The sequence below is a fragment of the Cadophora gregata genome (assembly GCF_030347475.1).
Source record: "Cadophora gregata isolate MNR1 chromosome Unknown scaffold_15, whole genome shotgun sequence".
Classification (NCBI taxonomy): Eukaryota; Fungi; Ascomycota; class Leotiomycetes; order Helotiales; family Ploettnerulaceae; genus Cadophora; species Cadophora gregata.
The window spans coordinates 442962-461464 of NW_026695938.1; the positions used below are offsets into that span (position 1 = coordinate 442962).

The following is an 18503-nucleotide window of genomic DNA, read 5'->3' on the forward strand; positions in this document are numbered from 1 at the left end:
GCGTCGTCACACAAGGCTGAAAGAGGCTCTAAGCCCCGCTCTCCCGTATGCTGCGTCAGCATTGAAGATATTCTGGCTTCATGCAAGATGGCAATGCTTCACGAGTCCTTCGCTTCGGTGGCTATCTGGCTCGGTTGTGCGGCAGGGTTACCACGCTGCCAACGCCGCCTTCAGGTACAATCAAAGAGTTCCTGCATATGCTATGGATTATGGAAGGAAGTTTGGGGTCCATCAGGAGGAGCTGGGGCTGTTCACGCCCGTTTGGAGGTGGGAGCCGACTAATTACAGGCCTTCCTTTGCGCCATGCCGAAGCCACATGGTGGGGGACCCGAAGGCACAGCGTTCATCGTCGAATTTTTGACGTTCCAGAAAGTTATAGGAGACGACACAAAAATGATGCTACCATTCATCACAGCTTCAAGCTGTAGCCTTGCGTTGCCACCCTCGTACACCGCCTGTCTTCCAGATATCATCATTACTAATAATGTTGCCTAGCTGGTCGTCACGGCGATCTTTTTGCTGACTGCACCCCACGAGTGAGGAGTACGCCTCACACAAGCTACGCCTCTCCCGCTCTAGGTACATCATTCTAGCTTCTGACTCTATTTCGGAAGTACGGGGAAGACAAGACCCCAGTCTCCCGTTGTACGATTTGCCATGTATGCATCGTCACTGAGGACGTCTTCCCCTGCCCCCAGGATGGCCGTGCCTTCAGAGCGTAGCTCAGAGTAGTATACGGAGAATGAGTACCGTCCATTACCGTGCCCTTTGATATCCGAACGGCCTTTTCTCGCCGGTCTGAAGCCTTTTGCTTGGGATCAACTGATGGCTAACCTTGCAAAGATATGCTCCGTGCACGCCGGGGCAGCACAGAGGGCTGCGCCTGGCAAATGTAGTTCGAAATGATTAGGTCCGGTAGTCTTCAGGTCGAGTTGTTGTCTTGACCGGAAGTCCAAAAGTCTCTTCGGAGAATGTCCGTGGTGAAATGGTGAAATGTCAGCAAAATAAGCGGATTGATACTCCCTAGCGGTAGGGACTGGTCCCTCCATAATCCATATGTCTCTCGCGGGAAACAAAAGGCCTCTCCACCAAACATGGAGAAGCGATGATCAGGCTCCAAGCTCCCGCCAGCCCTAACTATCTCTCTAGTGTCTACGAGCTCTCAAGTTCCCTGGAGTACCGGGATTATGTTAGTTTGTCAAGGCTGAGAGCTAACCAGCGGGACTAAGCCGGGGTGCTCGCCCTCTGCCCCCCAACGAGTAATTCGTTGCGCCGATTGAGACGTAGCTGCAGGAGGAGGCAGGGTTATATGATCTCACTCAGACCCGTCGAAGGATGAATCCATAAAATCCTCCGATAGTTTTCAACTTTCATATATATTCTTCAAAAGTTCCTCTTCAAAATGACTCTAACAGCAACGACAACAACAGCCACTCGACACTCTAGACAGTACACTCTCAAGAGCGACATGGATCCAAACGCCGATAAAGAAGAGCGCAAGCGCGAGGTACAATTTCCCATGAAGTTCTACTATATATCTTGCTGATTGATACTTTTCTACAGTACAATCGCCTTGCCCAACGAGAATTCCGTAAAGTGCCTCGTACATTTTCCCCTGAATGAATCTGACCAGCGTGTAGGCCGGAGGAGAAAGGAACACCTCAAGAATCTGGAACAAGCACAAAAAGAGCAGAGCTCTGAACAATCAGAAGAGATCGAGCGCCTCCGATACCAAAACGAAGAGTTGAGACGGGAGAATGAGGCTCTTCGAGCACAGATGTATGGTTCATCGTCTTCGTCCAGCCATCTCATGTCTTCATCAATGGCTGTCCCCTCTCTCTCAAGCGACACACGACAATACTCGCTGTCGCCGTCGATTTCCGGTACGTCGATTTCCGGCACTGGCAGTCCACCTGCAACGCTCGGTGCGGACATGATGCCAATGGCGGCTCTGTCCATGTCATCGTCGATGCTCCCATCATCGATAAATGCTTATGCCGATCCTTCTGCGTTGTCATCTCAGCCATATTCTATGGTACATCAATCCGGACTCCGTCATAATTCACAAAGCTCACCTGAGTCATCAGGGTTCGTCCGAGATTCTCGATCTAGATCTTCAATGGGATCCGCTTTTCAGTCTATGAATATCTCCCAGCCCGAGGCACAAGCATCCCAGGTGCAAAGAAGAGTAAGCGGTCCATTGTCGTACGCCAGGTTGTTTTCCTTCTTACTTCCCCGAAACAATGCTAATATTGAATGAAGTTCTTCTATGGTGATGGCGCCGTACGACCGCACGAAAGCTCGATCAGAGATACTTGAAACCTTTCGCCCACTGTACAGCGATCCCTCGATCACCTCCGATCCGCAGCGACATCTCGCCGTTCTACGATCCATGAGCGAAGTGTTACCTAGCGCTCTTAAGCCTAGCAAAGCACAGCTCGAGACCCCTCATTACTACGGAATCGACATGATAGCATCTCCAACATTGCGAGAGCGTCTCATGACAGTCACTTCCGACGTAGCGAGGGCCTTCGTCTCCGAACTTGGCATCATCGGTGGAGAACGAGACGAAGTTGGGCAAGTAATCACCTGGGGCGACGACCCTAACAATGAGATGTCCTGGGAGCTTTCCCAACCTCTATTAGAGCGTTGGGGCTGGCTCCTTGGGCCAAACTGGTTACAGCGAGCCAATTTCTGGCGACGGCAAAGAGGTGCTCCTTTGTTACCGGAGTGGTAGTGAGGGGTGGGGAAGTTCTAGACCTGGGGCAAAAACATAGCGATTGGCGTTTGTGGGACAATTTAGACGTGGTGCGCTGGCTGGAGTTGTGATTGCATAGAAGGTGCACACTAACTGCTCTACTCTTCATTTTTGATTACATTTAGAACGAAAGATAACCGCAAACTTTGTGGCTTTTGAAGAGGCTTCGCTTATCTCTCTATCTTGCACAATTCCAAAGCTTCAATGACGCATGTGCAGCCCATAAACAAGGAACACAATCTCAACCTCTGTTTCACCTGTCTCAATCCACAGACATCACATCAGCCAAGAAAAGCTTGCTATCACAGGCTATCTTGTTCGTTTGCGACGGACTGTCCCTACCGAGCCAGGCGAGCCTACCCCTCAAGGTGCTTTCAGCCTTCTAAACTATATGCTGCTAGCACTGGAGACGGTGTCAACACTAAGTCGTTTGGCAGCAGCAGTAACGTTGCAAGTCGCCGACCGCTCATGACTGCTCTTCCGGATTCCGAACTTGCAAACAACGACTCTGGAGATACTGATACGCGTGCTGCGCAACCATGAGCGAAGGCCGCAGGACAAGGCAGCAGTTTAATGATTTAGAGTTTGGCTTGAACATGTGTGTTGTTGTTTCTGCAGGAGGGGTTGAACCGCAAGCGAGAAATACAGCTTGGGGCTTACCATTCGTAAGCCATAGTAGTACTTCAGTAAGCTTTCTTCCCCAGTACTGCAGTCTCGCATCGCCCAGTAATTGGTAGCTTTCGACCTGTAGGAGATTACTTCATCTCCGTGGAGAACGAACTCCATACTCTAATCTACTCTATCTTAGCTTTGCAGTGCCGATTGAATGCGCCTCCTGGTCCCTCTTCCCTCGACCCTCAGGAAGTATCAAAGTACCCTGCCACGAATCCCATCACCATCTATTTTTAGGGAGTATCGATCGGGCCCCCAACCCGCTTCTGCATATGAAGATGAGATGAGAATCGACACTAAGGATCGCGCTGCAGTTAAGTTAAATGCAAGGAGAATCGAATTCTTGCTGAGATTATCGTCATGATCGCACAATAACATAGGATTATTGGTCGGTACACCTGGACTGATGAACCTTCAGCGCCCAGAGACCTGGTCGGGGTAGCCGATTCAGCCACCCGACGATCATCGACTTCTGACACTGGGCGACAGGAAACCCCATACTTTTCAGAAAGCGATTCACCCTATCAATTACGAACAGCCCAATGAGGTACCTCGCGCGTACTCACAACAGATTCCTGGGTCCCAAGGACGTCATTCCAGACACGTCTTAGATTCCAGATCCAGAATTCCTGCTCCTCGAATCACGAAGCCTGAACAGCAGAATATGAATGAACGTAAGGAGTAAAGAGCTCAGCCCCTTGCGCTTCTTCCATGCAGTTCATGCTACATCTGGTAGTTCCTCCGGAGCTGTTGAACCATGGTGTTGTCTCATCATGAAATACAATTTTGTAAACAGGACGCTCCCTCCCACGGGATTGGCCCGGAAAATCACCAACGATGTTCACAGCATTGTCGTTTTATCCGTCGCCTTCACATGATCGACACGTCCGCCAGAAGTTGAGCCACCCATGCGCCTGGGTCCAGGGAGCCCATTCTGGTTGGCGCAGAGAACGACCGGCATGACAGATTGGGAATGGGAGCTACCGAGGACCAAGCGCCACGTGGGGGAACCTAGCAGCAAGTGCCGGATTGGAAAACACTGATAATTAAGTACACTTTTGGAAGATCATTTCCGCTCATGATTGTCAGTCTACTTTGGTTTATCGTTTGTTCTTTCTGCTTTCTGGCACCAGGAGTTGTCAGCTTGGCAATTGGCAAGGCTGGGTGAAGACAATGGCGCCCTGAGTCGATTGGATGAGAATACGACGGGCGGCAAATCTGAGTACCGTATCAGGGGCGGAGAATATCCATCGGCTGGGGACAAGTGCCGTGACAATAAAGTTTACATCTCCTGTGCTGACACTCATCATCCATGGTGCCTCCACATATCCCAATGTAGAAGCCCACGCGACGCTTGCAGGCTGAGGCACGCCTGGTTTGTTGACTTTCTCCCACGTTCTCGCTTATTTGCTCGAACCATTTTGCTCTGCGCATAAGCCAGCCAGTGTTGGTGATTGTGCAAAGATGTTGAAGCTCTCATGGAAGTGTATAACCAATGCCTGGTAAGTTAAATGACACTTTGATTTGGTAAGAGAGTCAATTGCTAGGGATCATGTGGATGAGATTGTGAGCTCGAGGCCAAGTTCAAGATCTACCAATACTTTTAGATAGATCTATTTGCTTCTAAGTCTCGAGTTGTTCCGTGACCACCGTCAATAACGGCTCGCCAAAGCATCCTCGTCTCGCGTTCTCCATAGCCAAAGACTCCATCTTGGCCAATGTCTCAGTCGTGTGAGTTCCCAAATGAGGGATCAAGATCGCGCGAGGGTTCTTCATCAACTTCTCGTTGATCACTGGCTCCTCCTCGAACACATCCAAACCTAATGAAGCAATCTTGCCCGAGTCCAGCGCCTCAGCCATCGCAGCTTCATCAATGACAGCACCACGTGCCGTATTCACAATCACGACACCGTCTTTCATCTTCGCAATCTCCTTGGCTCCAACCAAATGTCTCGTGTGAGCATTTAGAGGTACATGAACAGAGATGATGTCACTCGTTGCAAGCAGCTCGTCGAAAGACACATACTTTGCTCCCGCTGCCTCTGACTCAGAAAGCGGACTGCGATTGTGGTAGATGGTCTTGAGACCGAAAGGGTCGCATCTGCGCTTGACTGCTTGACCAATTCTACCCATACCAATGATACCGAGCGTCTTGCCCTGAGGATCGTGCCCGAAGTCAAGACCTTTCTTCCAGTTGCCTGCACGGAGAGACTCGATTGCAGGATTGAGATTGCGGAGAGCACCGAGGAGCAGGAAGACTGCCAGATCGGCTGTTGCATCTGTCACTGGGCCTGGAGCATTGGTGACTTTGATACCACGTTCAGTGCAAGCACTGATGTCGATTTGGTCATAGCCTGGAAGCTGTTCAATTGTGATTCTCCTTTTTGTAACATGGGGGTTGACTTACCGGCACCGTTGTGGCAAATGAGTTTCAGAGATGGTGGAAGACTTTGAATGAGCTCCTTGTCAAACTTGCCGGTCACGGCATAACTTGATGAAGTGCTGTAGATGGCAACGATATTTTTGTATTTGCCTTTACATTCCTCGAAGAAGTCTGTCCGGCTTGTACTGGCGATCACTTCTGTTTGTGCGACAGAGGACAATTTCTTGAAATTTTCCAGAGCATGGCGGACTGGGTTGAAGAAGAGGATCCGGGGTCTGGCGATGGAACCCATTTCTGTAGGCAAGTCGCTAAGATAAGTGTCTGCTAAGGAAAGGGGCTTAGTGAGATTTATTTAGACTGGATCTAACAATGACTTAATGGATCTGAAATTTAATCGACTGATGGAATGTTATGCAGTCCAATTCTTTCATAAGGAAGAAGTGTCATGTAAATAGCATACCCTTCTTATGCATCTGGATCCTACCGGAGAAACGTTTCCCGGTACCCTACAGGGGTTTTTTTACAGACACTATCTGCACTTCCTACAGATATTATCTGTAAACAGGTATTTTAGACGGATTTTCTATCTGTATTTTAGTTAATTATCTATATTTTTCTTAGCTAGAAACTCTAATTTTAATTAATTTTTAAAAATTTAGAGTAAAAATATAGATATTATCTATAATTTAAGGGAAATATAGCTATTATCTGTATTTTAAGAGTTTTCTAACTAATAAAGTTAAATATCCCCTCTCTTATTCCCTCCCCCTCCCCTTTCCTTCCTTTCCCTTTTCCTACTCTTTCCTTTAAAAGTAAGTCTCCCTCTAAGGTAAGTCTCCCTCCCTCCTAAGGTAGGTCTCCCTCCTTCCTAAAGTAGGTCTCCCTCCCTCCTCTCCTAAGGTAGGTCTCCCTCTCTCCCCTCCTAAGGTAGGTCTCTCTCCCTCCTAAGGTAGGTCTCCCTCCCTCCCCTCCTAAGGTAAGTCTCCCTCCCTCCCCTCCTAAGGTAAGTCTCCCTCCCTCCCCTCCTAAGGTAGGTCTCCCTTCTAAGTGTTCCGGAGGTAAGTAGTAAAAGGTCTATATTTAACTTTATATTAAAATATGAAAAGTCCGAGGTACCTAAACTCTTATACCTTAATATACGCTAATTTATCTGCATTTTTTTAATAAAATTATAGTAGATATTATCTGAATTTTATCTATATTTTACTACATTTTACTACTACTAGGAATACAGATAAAATATAGACAATTTACAGACGTTATCTGCATGAAAAATCCCGTAGGGGTAGACTTAGCGGGAAAAGTTATCCTGTTACTCCCCGCACTTCCCTATATCTAATTGCACAGTAGCACTGGGAGTTCATCCCTTGCTACGCAGCCTTTTGTATTCGGGAAATCATTCAGCGACATGTCACCGACACTGAATCAAGGATCATGTGAGTCGTGCAAGAAGAGAAAGTGCAAGGTAAGTAGTCACATGATCCGTACTAGATGAATGTCTGGATGTAACTTCTCCTCGAATAGTGTGACCGCAAACTGTATGATTTTCTACTCCATCCGTCGCAGTCAATAAGCTGCTGATGTCTCCTTTGACCTGTATGTGGCCAATGTGTAGCATCTGTGCCACCAGTTTCGTGCATCTATGCCGAGAGCAACAGAAGGTAAACATCAAACAATACCCTGTCTTAACCGAGAACTTTGACGCTTACAGTGAATCATAGGGGTATCCCAGGAGGCTATGTCGGTGCACTTGAAGCCCGATTGATCGAGACCGAGATCGCTCTGTGTAATGCCATATGTGAGCTTAGAGGTAATAGTCAAGCACACGGGTTTTCCAGCACTGTATCATATTCCGTTCCAGAGGCATTCCAGAGGCGCCAACATGGCCAAGGAAACGAGAGGAAAGTTTTGAAGATGGAAAAATGGAAACGACTGCCTTTGAGTACGCCTGAGGATGTCCAGAATTGGTGGGTCGCTCTGAGAGCTGAGAACGGGATAACGGGTAAGTGGGAGCATAGTCAGTGTTAGCCAGTGTGCGTTGCTGACGAGACCAGACCAGATAGAGGAACATCAAGACATTCTAGATATGAAAGATAAAGAAATGCCCCAAGCGACCACTCCTGGGCAGATGTCTTACAGATCTGAAAGCGGGGTGGCTGAGGATACTAACATGAATTTGGTGCCGATTGATGGTCTCCACTCTCGAACATCAACAGAGCAACTCCGTGATCCACAAATGGCTGGCCAAGATACCAGTCGAATAGAGCCCATGTCTTACGGAGGTTATGACACTGCACATCATAACGTGAGTGATCGTTCCTGGGATGCAAACACCATATCGCAGGGACAGGGACAGATGTCATCGAATCAACAAAACAATGGTGGAGGAAGCGAGGAGGAAAATCGTCCACAGAAACTGGCTTCTATGATGAGTCATTTGTACTATTGAAATGAATCGATGGTATGTTTTCTAAGGATACCACCATCATTCCAGGTTCAGATGCCTTCCGCATGATGTATTGAGATAGCCGATGTTCCTTACGCTACCATCCATCTTGAAGCTAAAACATGTATCATGAATGGCCTGAGCACACCAAGATAAACAGAACAGGTTTTCGAAGCACTAGTTATTGAGCCACATACTCTCCTCTCCAGTAAAAACCAGAAAGAAACCCCAAAAATGGCATCCCCTCAACCCTGCTGTCATCTATTCAGTCTGGCTTGCACTGCTCTAGCTTGTGATTCGTAAGCAATTCACAGACAGAGGATTACCCGAATACAATCCAAGCTGAAAATCACACATTCAGCAGTCTAGCTCGTGACAAGCAAGGCTGTTGAGATATCCCACCAATAGACTTGATTTCACCGGACTTTCGTTTCCCGGCAGGAGACTTTCGTAGCTCAAGCTAACTGCAAGGGCTTCTGGTTATATATCTTACTGAACATTCAATTGATCGTGAACGTAAATTTGACAAACAGACTGAGTTCCTCGCCTCACTTCTCATTTTCATCTACACCACATCCATCAACATGTTGACAGCAGACCAACTCAACGGCTCCTCAGCCCAGGTCGCAGCACGGCCAAGTCACAAATATAAAATCGCGAGCATTCCAGCAGATGGCATCGGGCCAGAAGTTGTGAGTGCGGCCATTGAGGTAGTCAAAAAGCTCTCAGAAACAATGAAGACTTTCACAATCGACTTCGAGCACATCCCATGGGGAACAGCATATTATAAGAAAACCGGAAAATACGTTGACGACGATGTCTTAGAGCGCCTGAAGACATATGATGCAGCTCTTTTCGGCTCGGTTGGAGCGCCCGGTAATTCTCTACTCCTACTTCAGTATATGGATATCTCGATGCTAATGAGAACATAGATGTTCCAGATCATATCTCCCTATGGGGCCTATTGCTCGCTATCCGTGGACCACTGCAGCTCTACGCAAATGTGAGACCAGTGAGAGTCTTCCCCGGGACCTCAGCTCGCTTGCGAGACTGTAGCGCAGAGGACATCGACTGGGTCCTCGTGCGAGAAAACGCCGAGGGCGAGTACTCAGGTCATGGTGGGCGATCACATCGTGGCCAGTTATGGGAAGTTGCTACTGAAGTCGCAGTTTTCACCCGCGTTGGCGTGGAGCGCATCATGAGATTTGCCTTTGAGACAGCTCGATCCAGACCCCGGAAACTCCTCACAGTCGTCACCAAGTCCAACAGCTTGCGGAACGGCATGGTGCTTTGGGATGAAGTCGCGCTCGCTGTCTCGAAGGATTATCCCGATGTCAATTGGGACAAAATGCTTGTCGACGCCATGACTGTGAGGATGGTGAACCAACCAAAGTCACTGGATGTCGTCGTCGGCACGAATTTACACATGGATATTCTGAGTGATATGGCTGCTGCACTGGCTGGTAGTCTTGGTGTAGCACCTTCCAGCAATTTGGACCCCACGAGGAAGAACCCTAGTCTCTTCGAGCCTGTCCACGGAAGTGCTTTTGATATCACTGGTAAAGGAGTCGCTAATCCGGTTGCTACAATTTGGAGTGCTGCGGAGATGATGGGTTGGTTGGGAGAGTCTGAAGCGAGACTGAGGCTTTTGAAAGCTGTGGAGAATGTTTGCGGCGCGGGGATTTTGACTGCTGATCTAGGAGGGAAGGCAAACACGAAGGAGGTTACGCAGGCTATCTGTGCAGAGCTTGAGAAGCTGGCATCTAAATAATCTTGCTCATATTGGAGAACTTGAGGGGAGTTTCTGTCGCTTATACTGTCGTTTTGAACTGGAATATGCTGTTCTTTCGATATTTATCTTCACCGAATCTATTCTGATAAAGGGCAAGAGAATCTCAGATCTGTTTATAAGCCCCTAGACATGCACTCATACAGCCAGTTAATATGGCTCTTTCAAGATTTAAATGTCAGACATCTGGAAATACGTCTTGCTATCAGTATGATGTCTTCATGGTGTTAAATATTGTCCAAGAACTGGGTCACTGAACGGAAACAAGCCGATCCATGATCTCTAATTTGACCCTCTTTACGCGTTTCACTAGAAATAGTATGTTATGCCTAGAAATTCTAGACAGTTGTCTTTCATTTGAACTGAATGGGCCTTTCCCTCAAATTACGGGCAATGTCTGTATTCTTACTCCAAATCTTCAAAAATCAATCAGAATCAGATAACCCAGCTAAGAAAAATGCAGACAATTGACAAAAACGCAGACAGAAAATCCGTCCAAAAGGCCTGTAAAAAGAACCCCCGTAGGGACGTACGAGAATGCTAAACATGCTCAAAATATACATGTATCTCATAAAGGATTTGGAACAAGGATTTAGCGTGGCACCATAAGAATCGCGTTGAGCCGCTGCTGTTATACTGGACGATCTCAACGGAAAGCAAAAGAAAAAGGACCCGGAGGTGATAAAAGTGCTACAGGTAAATAACACACTGGTCCATAAGCGAGATGTGATTAGTCAGCCAGTCGGTTTCGAATCTGCAGGAACGAAGATAAGGTCGGCTTCTCGCCTGCAACCCTCTTCCACGCTCTTCTTATCTCTGCCCTCCAGAAGTCTGAATCCTAAATGGTCCTCGGAGAAAGCCCTCCCAGTGCAAGCCAGAGATATGACGTGGAGGTTGAAAAGCTAATACCTCTTTTTCGTCCTCATCATGTCTTCTTCTTCTCACCTCGACGCCAGCGGGCTACTAAAATCATGTCTCACGATGAAGAAGCCACTGAGTATTCACATCTGTTAGACCCAAGGGTTGCGGAATTGAGAGATCCAAAGCACGGTACACAATCTCGTGAAGAAGTAACAACCTTCGTTTCGTTGATCTTTCTAAGGAAGAACAAGAGCTTGCAGGAACTGCGATTGGGGAGCGATTGCCGTACAATGACTATACTACTATCGACTGGTTGCATGACCTGGTAAGTATTTCCCCGAAGTTATATGGTTCTTGCCACTGAATGAGATCCGAACTAGATCAAAGATTCATTTCGACATCGAGCTACAAGATCTCGAACAAGTGTCAAAGGTAGATTCTTTGCGGCTTGGGATTCCTGTCAAGGATGGGTAGCTGCATCCATGATAGGGATCTTCACTGCATTGGTTGCCTTCTGTGTCGACGTTGCAGAATCCACGATTTCGGATTACAAAGTCGGCTATTGCTCGTCGAATGTCTTCCAGAGCCGTGAAGCATGTTGTTCCGTACCATCTCCGCTGGAATTAGGAGAAGAGGTGGATGGGTATTGTGCAGAGTGGAAGATGTGGACTGAAGACTACTGGTTGGGATTTGGGATATATGTTGGATTTGCTCTATTTTTCGGACTCATTGCTGGTGGAGTGACAATGACTACCAAGGCGAATTTGCCAGCGGTACGGCAAGTTGATGAAGAATTACAATCGGGGTCCCAACCTCGGGGGAAATCAATGTAGTACGTCGTGCCTTCTTCTCTTCCTTGGGAACCCTGCCTAGTCACGCTCAATGATCAGTATCTGGGAAAGATAAATCTCAGTCCGACTTTCATACCTATATTTCTTGAGGGGAAGTCAATGCTGACTCACGAATCGCCAGTATGGCTGCCGGAAGTGGCATCCCTGAGATCAAGACAATTTTAGTAAGTGTTCTTCACTATAGAGCAGATCGTCACTTGGCCATGATACCAAAATTTTCTGTCACCAAATACTCTGCCAACATCATGCCGGAAATAAACTAATTGTACGTTGCTAGTCGGGCTTCGTGATTCCTCACTTCCTGAATTTCAAAGTACTATTTGTCAAAGCTGTAGGGGCTACGTTCGCAGTCTCTACAGGCCTGTGCTTGGGAAAGGAAGGTCCATTCGTTCATATCTCAACTTGTGTAGGCTACTTGGTTGCTAGCCATTTTCCCAAATATCAGCAAAACGGAAGGAAAATGAGAGAGATGTTGAGCGTGGCTTGCTCCTCTGGGCTCAGTGTTGCATTCGGTGCTCCAATTGGCGGGGTTCTGTTCTCCTATGAAGTACTTCATCTGTTTCTCTCTGTTATCAGTACTGACCACCTTCAACAGGAAATTAGCACATACTTCCCACGAAAGGTTCTTTGGCGAGCTTTCGTCTGTTCCCTATTCGCCGCGATTGTTCTCAAAGCTCTCAATCCCACCGGAACAGGAAAGCTAGTTCTTTTCGAAACCAATTACGGCATCAATTATGACCCAGTCCACTACCTCGTCTTCATCGTTCTCGGCATATCTGGAGGTTTGTTCGGCGGGGTATTCTGCCAAGCAAACTTCCTCTGGTCGAAAACATCTCGTAAGTACTCTATCATCAAGAATCATCCGGTATTTGAACTTTCTCTGGTAGTCATTGTCACCGCTCTCCTGCAATTCCCCAATCCTCTCACTCGGGAAGCCGGAGATGTCATCATTAAGAACCTCCTTGTAGATTGCCGACGCCAAGACAGTTCATGGGTCTGTGAGCAAGAGGCACTGGATGATAAGAGTAGCTACTACGGCTGGCTAGTGTATGGAACAGCTGTGAAGCTGGTGCTAACGATCGTAACATTTGGCTGTAAAGTGCCCTCAGGCATCATCATTCCAGCTTTAGATGCAGGAGCTCTGTTCGGACGTCTGATTGGTCAAACCGTTCCTACCAGCTCGCCAGGAATGTTCGCTATGGTTGGAGCAGCAGCTTTCCTTGCCGGAGTTTCCAGAATGACCGTGTCTTTGGCGGTAATCATGTTCGAACTCACTGGTGAGGTGGATTATATCCCACCGTTTATGATCGCCATCATGGTAGCAAAATGGATTGCAGATGCGTTGAGCAGTGAAAGCGTCTATGATCTCGCGCAGACAGTTCTCGGTCACCCTTTTCTGGACCCAGAGCATGCACTGAGCATTGTACGAGATAAAGGGTTGCTCGTGGAAGAGCTCATTCCACCATCACAGACCATGAGAGAAATCACGTTGGATGTCGGCCCCGAATACAAGGTCTCGAAAGCAACCCTTGCTACTAAGCTGTCCCAGCTAAAAGCTCGTGGGCTTATGGATGCTGGACTGGTTCTCGTGGATTCGAACAGCATGTTACATGGGTATCTCGCGCAAGGAGAATTGGAGTTCGCTATCAACGAGCCCGGAGTTTTGGTGGACAACGATCCGGTAGACTTATTGGAAGGAACTGTAGCTATCTTCATCGATCGAACTCCTATGACTATCTGCGCAAAGGCTCCGATGGAATACGCCATGGAGCTCTTTGGGAAGCTTGGCTTGAGACACTTGATTATTGTCGAGGAGGGCAGCAGCAAAGTTGTTGGCGTCGTCATCAAGAAGCGACTTGTTGTTTTTCTGGAGAGCTTGGCGCACTGATGTCCGTATTACCTCGAAGGTTGGAATGAACAGGCACAAGTGGCAGTTAGTAGGTTCGAGCTCGGGGTTGAGGCTGACGCACCTCGTAACGGTTTCAAACTTCTGCACTGGTACCTGTAAAAGATGTGTGAAGCTAGCCAACGAGTATCCATCTAATTGTCTCTTATCCATTTGTAAATCGCGCATCTGCATGTCCTTCGCCCACTGAGCACCAGCAGTACTTGTCAAAAGTCAGCAGTCAGAATAGAAGTCAAGAACTGCTAGCATTCTACATAGCCAATCAAAGCGGTTTAGGCTGAGTGCCAAGCGTCAACAGGCAGCCGTGATGCTGCCTGAGGCGGCAGCGGGAGGCGGCCGCGGTAGCCTCAACGTCCCTTCGGTCGTTCCCCTTCCTCCTTCTTTCAGATCGAGGTTGCAGCTAGGTAAGACTGCCTACCCAAACTTAAACATGGACGACCAAACAAGGTATGTCTGAGCCGTTTCTGATACAAATTTACTTTGGTATTTACCTAAGCTGATCTATTCCAACAAGTTCCAGCTCCCGAGACTCATTTGATCTCGATACGGCGGCAAGGAGATTCACACGCAGTGCTAGATTCAATCAAGAGGTTGTCGAAAAGCTTCAAACTGCCCTCAAACATAATCCCGAAGTGAACCTGCTTTCTGTTATTCCATCAGACTACAAAGACCAGCTCCATGGTATTTCAACAACCACAGCGCCGCGGAAGCACAAATCATGCGTTAGGCCCCCAGCACGACGAGCAGATTTCTGTGTTAATCTCGTTGAACGTGCTAGCACAGCAACAATTGTGCACACTTTGTCCGATACTACGAGTCTATTTCTTGCCAAGTATCTGGAACCTGAGGGGCCTTTCCAAGACCCTAAACAATGTCTTGTGATGGTTCTGAAGCGAATGATCTCGGACTCCGAGAAATTGTGGGAGGGCCAAACAAGAGGTGTGGTACTCAAATGTGGTAATGATCTGGTTGCCAAAATCATTCGTGGCAACAGCGACTACACTGAATACACCTCGTTGCAGTATCTCGCTGAGCACGCACCTGATATCCCAGCTCCGAAGCCCCATGGTCTCATCATGTTCGGCAGCGTCCAGGTCATGTTTATGACTTACATTCCGTCTATAACGCTGGAGCAAGCTTGGTGTAGCCTCACTCATGATAATAAAGTCTCGATTCAACAGCAGTTGGATGGGATTAACTGCAAATTGAGGCGGCTGAAAGGAGATGGCCAACGCTTGGGTGGTGTCGGTGGCGAGGGGGTGAAGGAAGACCATCGATTTTCTCATCATAGCGCAGAAATTATCACTACGACAGCACAATTTGAAGAATTCCGATTCTCAGTATCCCACGGAGCGAGCACGCCGTGGATCAATTTCCTTCGAAGCTTTCTCCCTTGCCCAACCGAAGACTGTGTCTTTACCCATGGCGACCTTCGGCCTGCAAATATCATGGTCAAGACTGATAGTGAAAATAACTATTTGGTCTCTGGTATTATCGACTGGGAAGATAGCGGCTTCTACCCAGACTATTTTGAGTCAACCAGGCTACTCTTCACGTTTCACATGCACTCGAAAGAGGATTGGTGTGCTTATTTGCCAGCGTGCATCTCTCCAGCAAGACATCCTGTGCAATGGCTTGTCAGTCGGCTTTGGGAATACACAATCAACAACTCGTGATAGGTAGAGAAGGCAACATCAGCAAATATATGGTCTAGGCCAGGTTTTTCTCTTAATTGAGTCGAAATTCAAGAAACAAGATCCAGAACATCACACAGCGAAGATTCATAGTTCGACATGAGAACCAAGTGATGCATATTAAAGTTCCCCGATCTAACCTGCTTCTCTCTGATTCTGTCCGTCAACCTTGCTTAAACCAAGTCTGTCGTTCGACTGCCTGTACACAATTTGTCCTCCATCATGTAAAATGTCTCCATCGCCTTTCTTATGAAATCTGTCGGCTTTTGCTCAATCAAAGCCCTCAAACCAAGCCCTCCATTCTACTCCACACGGTTTCTCTTCCGTCAATGTAGATGCTGTCTTCCACGTCTATCAGTCCCTCCGAGGCAATTGCTTCGAGCGCTTTCCAGACGAAATCTTGGCAGTTCCAAGTCATATTATAATTCTTGATCTCTAATCGTCAGCTGACTAGCCGGTGAGCTTCCTAAAATCGCTCTCGCTCTTAGTTAGAATAAGTAAATACAGATCGGAAGCGAATACAGATTTTCGTGATTTTATATACGCTTTCTACTAAATCTTTAACTTTTCTATATTATTACTAGATACACTTTTCCTTACTTTTTATAATAAGTCATAAGCGAATTTATCCGATTTAAGAGCCCCGGCCTCCTCGCTCTCTAAAGCGCGCTAAAGCTATAGAGCCTTAAAATAGCTCTATTAACGTAATTAACGACTTAAAAATACGTCTTCAGAAAGTAAAAGAATAGCTTTAAGAGGACCTTTAAGAGTATTAAAGTATAGTAGTGAAAATCTTTAATATTAGCTTAATAACCTTAAATAGCTCTTTACGCCGGCAGAGTACTAGGAAATAGCGTAGCAGATAGAATAAGATACTTTAAGCTTACTACGAAACCGCGTTATACATGTTTATACTATAATTAATTGCTAATTAGCTCTAGTTTTCTGCGTAGTTAATTTATTAAGTTATCTGTACTATTTAATAGTAATATAATAAGGCGGCGATCGATCCTTCCTAGAGTTAGTTTATAAGGTAGTAGAAAAAGAGTAGTCTTTATAAGATTACTATAAAGCCTCTAGCTTAAGTATAAATATTAGTATAAGACTAAAAGATAGTTAAACGATAGTTTAAGTCTTTCTAGCGTATCTATAAAAGAATAAGAGTTAAACTAAAAGATATTATTAATTTTAATAAGACTAGCTTTCGTATTAGCTGCCTTAGAGGCTCTAAAGTATTAGTTCTAAAGTAAATCAAAGAGGTATAGAGATCTCTATATTTATTCGGATAGCTTCTTAACTGATATTTAAGTATAGTATTACTTTATTAGCCTTAAAAACTAACGATCTGTTATAATTATCGAGATAATTAATATAACTAGGCGAAGACTGATTCCTCTTATAATTCTTATTTAAAGTAAATATCTCCTATAAAAGTAGTTTATTCCGGAGCTTCTAAAAAAGATATATATTAAGGAAAGTAAAAGCGGATTTATAGATAATAAGATCGCTATACTATATTTGAAGTACTATATTCGTAATTCTAACTATAGACTAGATAAGCTATAGAAACTTATACTTATAGATAACTATAAAAGCTATAAGACTTCGGAATTTATTAACTTAGCTAATGCGAATAATATACTATTATTTCTGTTAATTCTGTATTTAATATATTATATATAACCTCTTAATATCGGGATTTTCTAGCCTTATAAGTATTATTACGACCTAGTAATTAAGAACACTCTTACTTAACTTAATCTTAAATATACTATCTGCTTATTTCTATAAGATTTAAAGGTAATTCGCGACTAAACGTTTAGCTAGAATAATATTAAGAAGGCTTAGAAGAAGTCTAGTATATATCTAATTAACTGTGATTACTATCTTAAGAACCTAAAGATATTTATACCTCTAGAGGCTAAGCTTAATAGGACTAACGAACTTAGTCTCTCTCGAACTCTAAGGAAACTTATACACGTTAAAGAGTTTATTGTTACGGACGCTCCTGGGAGCCCGCTGGGTCCCAGGAGGAAATATCCTCAGAGCAGGCGTACTCCTGGGAGTCGGACGGCTCCTAGGAGTAAAGCTCACAGGAACCAATAAGGTCTAAGGAACATGTATCACATAGCATTACATTATAGTAGTATTGCAGGTCACGGTGATCTGGCAGCGGCCTTCCGCGGTCGGGTCACGTGACGGATCCCAGGGGATCCCAAGGGATCCAGTACGACTATGTCGTGAAGGATCCCAAGGGACCTGTGGGATCCAAGGAGAACGAAGGTTCTATATAAGACTGGCACGTCTGCCATTAGATAGGAGCTTCGTGCTCAACTTCAAATAGTATTCTGATACTTAGTAACTGTCTTCCCGTCTACGTGATACACCTACCTCTCGATCATCAGAGATCAACTGCAGCCTTCTGTATTTACAGCGAGTAAATACCGGACCGTTACACTTTGAGCACCTTCTCGTCAGAGGTACCGACTCACGAAGACAACATGTCCTCCGTCAAAGGATCGTCGAACGACCACTCGGCTCCCGCCAAGGTCTTCGACCCAAAGAACATACCCAAGATCGCCGCCCCGGATCTCTACAACGGAGACCGATCCAAGCTCAGAGCATACCTCACGCAGGTTAAGCTCTATACGGGCTTCAACGGTCACCAGTTCGCCACGGAGACTGACAAAGTCCTTTGGGCTTCGTCCTTCCTCCGGGGATCTGCCTTCAACTGGATCGAGACCTTCCTCTCGGACTACATCCAGAACCTAAAGCAGGTCGGGTCAGCGACCACGTATACTGCCGCCTTCCAGCAATTCGCGAATCAGACCAGCTGGAATGACGACGCCCTTCGGGCACAGTACTACAAAGGGTTGAAAGACGGAGTGAAAGATGAGATAGCAAGATCGGACGCGCCTACCGACTTGCAAGAACTCATCGAAATGGCTGTCAAGATTGACAACCGAAACTACGAGAGGGCACTCGAGAAGAAAGGCCAATACCGCTCCGGAACGCACATGCACCAAGGAAGAGGGGGCAATAACAAGAAACCATTCTACCCTCGGGAAATGGAACTCGATGCGACGTTCCGGAAGCCAAGTCATCAAGGAAAGCCGCGCAACGGCGGGCTATCTAAGAAAGTC

At 46.4% G+C, this 18503-nt stretch overlaps 7 protein-coding genes across 7 annotated transcripts; 6 read left to right on the top strand and 1 right to left on the bottom strand.

The window, feature by feature from the left end:
• Positions 1–1402: 1402 nt before the first annotated feature.
• ONS95_004791 (uncharacterized protein) lies at positions 1403–2144 on the top strand (the record flags this gene model as incomplete). Its single annotated transcript, XM_058498168.1, has 4 exons — positions 1403–1507; positions 1564–1591; positions 1641–2035; positions 2088–2144. The coding sequence occupies 4 exons, from the start codon at positions 1403–1405 to the stop codon at positions 2142–2144; spliced, it is 585 nt and encodes a 194-aa protein (XP_058351678.1).
• A 125-nt stretch (positions 2145–2269) lies between these two features.
• Positions 2270–2737, top strand: ONS95_004792 (uncharacterized protein; the record flags this gene model as incomplete). Its single annotated transcript, XM_058498169.1, has 1 exon — positions 2270–2737. The coding sequence occupies one exon, from the start codon at positions 2270–2272 to the stop codon at positions 2735–2737; it is 468 nt and encodes a 155-aa protein (XP_058351679.1).
• Positions 2738–5053: 2316 nt separating this feature from the next.
• On the bottom strand, positions 5054–6105 carry ONS95_004793 (uncharacterized protein; the record flags this gene model as incomplete). Its single annotated transcript, XM_058498170.1, has 2 exons — positions 5054–5784; positions 5838–6105. 2 exons carry the CDS (start codon positions 6103–6105, stop codon positions 5054–5056), a joined length of 999 nt encoding a protein of 332 aa, XP_058351680.1.
• Positions 6106–7221: 1116 nt separating this feature from the next.
• Positions 7222–8262, top strand: ONS95_004794 (uncharacterized protein; the record flags this gene model as incomplete). Its single annotated transcript, XM_058498171.1, has 4 exons — positions 7222–7249; positions 7429–7474; positions 7535–7815; positions 7868–8262. The coding sequence occupies 4 exons, from the start codon at positions 7222–7224 to the stop codon at positions 8260–8262; spliced, it is 750 nt and encodes a 249-aa protein (XP_058351681.1).
• A 581-nt stretch (positions 8263–8843) lies between these two features.
• LEU2_1 (3-isopropylmalate dehydrogenase) lies at positions 8844–10030 on the top strand (the record flags this gene model as incomplete). The annotated part of the gene is made up of 2 exons (XM_058498172.1): positions 8844–9135; positions 9192–10030. The coding sequence occupies 2 exons, from the start codon at positions 8844–8846 to the stop codon at positions 10028–10030; spliced, it is 1131 nt and encodes a 376-aa protein (XP_058351682.1).
• A 989-nt stretch (positions 10031–11019) lies between these two features.
• ONS95_004796 (uncharacterized protein) lies at positions 11020–13648 on the top strand (the record flags this gene model as incomplete). The annotated part of the gene is made up of 6 exons (XM_058498173.1): positions 11020–11098; positions 11155–11234; positions 11290–11741; positions 11882–11924; positions 12038–12307; positions 12356–13648. 6 exons carry the CDS (start codon positions 11020–11022, stop codon positions 13646–13648), a joined length of 2217 nt encoding a protein of 738 aa, XP_058351683.1.
• A 415-nt stretch (positions 13649–14063) lies between these two features.
• ONS95_004797 (uncharacterized protein) lies at positions 14064–15802 on the top strand. The gene is made up of 2 exons (XM_058498174.1): positions 14064–14113; positions 14181–15802. Exons 1-2 carry the CDS (start codon positions 14097–14099, stop codon positions 15340–15342), a joined length of 1179 nt encoding a protein of 392 aa, XP_058351684.1. The 5' UTR covers positions 14064–14096; the 3' UTR covers positions 15343–15802.
• Positions 15803–18503: the final 2701 nt, after the last annotated feature.